The following is a 3,299-nucleotide window of genomic DNA, read 5'->3' on the forward strand; positions in this document are numbered from 1 at the left end:
TGGCAGGATGGCCAAGCAGCGGCTCACCGCTGGGCTCTGCCCGTGCCAGCTCCTCTGTGGGTGCCCCCCAGGAGGAGGCTCGGCGGCGGTGGATGCTGCCTCCCCGCGCCATTGCCCGTCCTCGGAGACCCTGCCCCGGCTTCGGAGGAGGAACCGGGCGCGCAGGGGGTCGGGAGCCTTTCCCTGAAGTCGAAGTCGGGCCACTGGCCATCCCCGCATGGGCTGGGAGAGGTGTCACCCGCTGCGGCCGACATCGAGAAGGAAGCAGGGAGCCGTGTCCTCGCTGCCTGGCGCTGGTGGTCGGCTGGGGATGGTCATCACTGCTGGGTGCCACCAGCCCCCCCACCAGCGGGGACCGGGGGGCTCGGGGAGGGCGGCCAACCCGGCACGGTCACTCTGCTCGCCAGGCAGTTTAGCAACCTGCTGGAGGTGACAAGGCAAAGGGGGGACAGTCCCACCGACGTGCCGGTCCTTGTCCTTCCCCAGCCATGAGACAACGGTGCAAGCCCGACATCCAGACCATGGCAGAGGACTCGGCCCCTGTTTCTGCTGTTTTTTCCCCCAAAGCTGGGTGGAGGCAGCACGTGGGCAGGGTCCACGGTCCCTCCTAGTGCAAAACCCACCGGGGGACGGAGAGATGACAGCAGGTTCCTGCCATCGCCTTCCCTCCCTGGGGCAGTCGCTGGCGGAGGCTCGAGCATCGCCGGGTGGCAGAGCACCGCAGGGGAAGAGGGGACAGAGGTGCCCTCCCTGTGCCCACCGTGCACGGGGAAGGAAGGAGGGACCATTTCGAACAGAAACAACCTACCATCCTCGTTCACCAGTCACTAACCAAAGGAGGAAGGGAGAAAAAGTCCAGCTCTTGGGTTTTTGCTTCTCATGTCGCGGGATGTCCCCCGCGGCAGGGGTCAGTCAGTCACCGGGGCTGCAGCGCGGGGCAGTGGGGAGCGTGAGGGACGCACCGTCAGCAACAGGTTGTTGCACCAAGGAAACCCTTTTGCTTTGTGGAAGTGCCTTTAAAAAACAGGTTAACGCCGAAGGTCACCTTGGGGAGGTGGGAGCCATCGCTTGGTCTCCGGCCGGGAGGGTGGGAAGGGTTTGCCCCTTGGTGGGGAGGAGGAAGGGGTCCTTAGGACAAGTCTTCCACCGGCAGCTCCTCCTCCAGGTCCCTGTCGTCGGGAATTGTCACATTCTGGTTGGTGGTGGCCATCAGCGAGACGGGTCTGCTGTCGTCCTCCGCCTCGGCGGGCTCCTCCTTCACGTGCACTGGATGGCTGTGGGGAGGGAAGCCTTCAGCCTCGGGCAGCCGATCCCGCTGGCCACAACCCCACGAAGCTCTCAGTCCAAACCCCCTCCATCCCCACGCTGCCCCTCGCCTGGGGGGACAGGTGCCACGGGAGGCAACGAGCGGCTCCCGGTGCCCGTAGTGCCACCGTCCCTTAGCTCCAAACCCTCCAGCAGCCCAGTAACACCCACCGGCACCGTCCCTCGTCCCCTTGCTGTCCTGACCTGTACTGCTGCGGGGACAGGCGTGGGCTGTTGCTGCCGTTGCTGTTGACCTGCTCCACGGTGCTGCTCACGTCGTCATGGCCCACGTGCAGCATGCCGCTGGCGGAGCTGGTGTTGATCATGGTGGGGCTGTTCAGCAGCGGGAAGCTGCTCTCCGCCAGCGCAGCCTGCAACGGAAAGCGGCAGCGATTCAAGGCACGGAGGATGCGAGACCGCGATGGAAAACAAGACTGCGGAGCGGCGAAGGTTTAGTGCCCCCGTATCCCTGCCAGGGATGGGGCTGGGTCTGGGTCTTTACCTGGTAACTTGCATTAAGTGCTCCGTAACCGAGTCCTGAAATCATGTTTTTGACTAAAGTTGGACTCCTGCAGAAAGAGAGAAAGCAGAACGATGCACGGCTGAGCGCTCCCGGCCTGGGGACGGGGGGGTTGGCAGTGGAGGTGGGCACGAGCGCGGCTCCCGGGCTGCGTCCCGCGGGAGAGGAGGACCCACCCTGTCATCTTTGGTGGCCTTCGCTTTTGGTACTCATGCTCGTCAACAGTCCAGACGGCTCCCTTGACGTTCTCCACGCGCACAAAGCACTTGTGCAGGCTCAGGTTGTGGCGGACGGCGTTCTGTGGGCAGAGCGGGCAGGAGAGCTCAGCGGCACGGCCCTCGCCCCGCCGCCCGGACCCCTCCTCTTCCTCCCCATCCTCCTCCTCGCCCAGCCCCTCTGTGTCCCCACGGCTCCAGGCTGCCCTGGCCACGCTCGGCTTGTCTACAGCCAAACGCTCTGCAAAGCCACCCAGGGCTACGGCAAATGCTCGCTCACCCCATCAGCGCTGAGAGGGTTTAGGAGCCGAGCCCCTGCGCTGCACGCGGGCCACGACCCCGTTTTGTAAGACACGACCCCATTTCGTGGGCCTTGGCCAGATGCCGAGAAAGATGGGGACAGCGTGGGACAAGGGACAAGTCACACCAGCAAGGAGCCGGGAGCAGAGCCACCCTCTCCGCTGCAGCTCGCTCGGCGATGCTCGGCAAAGCCAGCTAATCTTTTCCTTTCTTTTTGTTTCCCCCCCACCCTCCCTTTTTGGTCCTTTCCCTCCCTTTCTTCTTTACATCGACCATCTTTACATTTCTAAATGTAAAATAAAGAGACACACACGTAGGCAGACAGCGCAGCCCCGAGAGATACCAGCTCCCTTTTCCCCTTCCAACTCCCTGCCATTTGCTACTGCCCCTATTTCATTACCAATTTTAATTTGCCTCTAATTAAATCCTGTGTATTTTTCCGACTCACTTGCTAATCCATGAGGGAGGCAGGAGGCTGGAGTGGAATCTCTCCGAGCTATAATTACAAAGGGCCTAATCACGCCGGGGCTCTGCCTTTGAATAAATTTCCTTGCATTAAGGTTCTCAGATTCTCTGCCTTGCAAATGAGAATGACCCCAATTTCAGGAAGTTGGCCTTGGAGGGTTTTTTTATATTTTTTTTTTTTTTATTTTGAGTCCTGATTCGTGATGAGAGACTAATTCGTTACGCTAAAACATTAACAGCAATTTAAAAGGTCGAACGGGGGCTGTATAAACAAAGGAGCCGGCCAACACAACAAGGCAAAAGGAGACACAAGGACTGAACCCCCCCCCCTGCACTGGAAAGTGTTAAGAGTTCCCGGAAACTCATCAAAATCGCACTGTCCCCCCGTTTTCTTTTTAATTTAAGGACAAAACCAAACAAAGCTGGGCTCCTTCCCTCGTCCTCCATCCATCCATCCATCCATCCATCCATCCATCCATCCACCCTCTGGCCGC

General features: G+C 60.3%; 2 protein-coding genes across 2 annotated transcripts in view; both read right to left on the bottom strand.

Moving 5' to 3' along the window:
• The window catches only part of MDFI (MyoD family inhibitor), a 34,147-nt gene extending 34,035 nt beyond the window's left edge, over nucleotides 1-112 (bottom strand). Inside the window, exon 1 of the mRNA XM_009272933.1 lies at nucleotides 28-112. Coding sequence (XP_009271208.1) covers nucleotides 28-112 — 85 coding nt within the window. The remainder of the gene's footprint in view (nucleotides 1-27) is intronic.
• Nucleotides 113-1,129: 1,017 nt separating this feature from the next.
• FOXP4 (forkhead box P4) overlaps nucleotides 1,130-3,299 on the bottom strand; it is a 45,917-nt gene continuing 43,747 nt past the window's right edge. Inside the window, 4 exon segments of the mRNA XM_019470339.1 lie at nucleotides 1,130-1,274; nucleotides 1,510-1,676; nucleotides 1,808-1,874; nucleotides 2,002-2,123. Coding sequence (XP_019325884.1) covers nucleotides 1,130-1,274; nucleotides 1,510-1,676; nucleotides 1,808-1,874; nucleotides 2,002-2,123 — 501 coding nt within the window.

The sequence above is a fragment of the Aptenodytes forsteri genome, unplaced genomic scaffold (assembly GCF_000699145.1).
Source record: "Aptenodytes forsteri isolate BGI_AS27 unplaced genomic scaffold, ASM69914v1 Scaffold142, whole genome shotgun sequence".
In the NCBI taxonomy this organism is placed as follows: Eukaryota; Metazoa; Chordata; class Aves; order Sphenisciformes; family Spheniscidae; genus Aptenodytes; species Aptenodytes forsteri.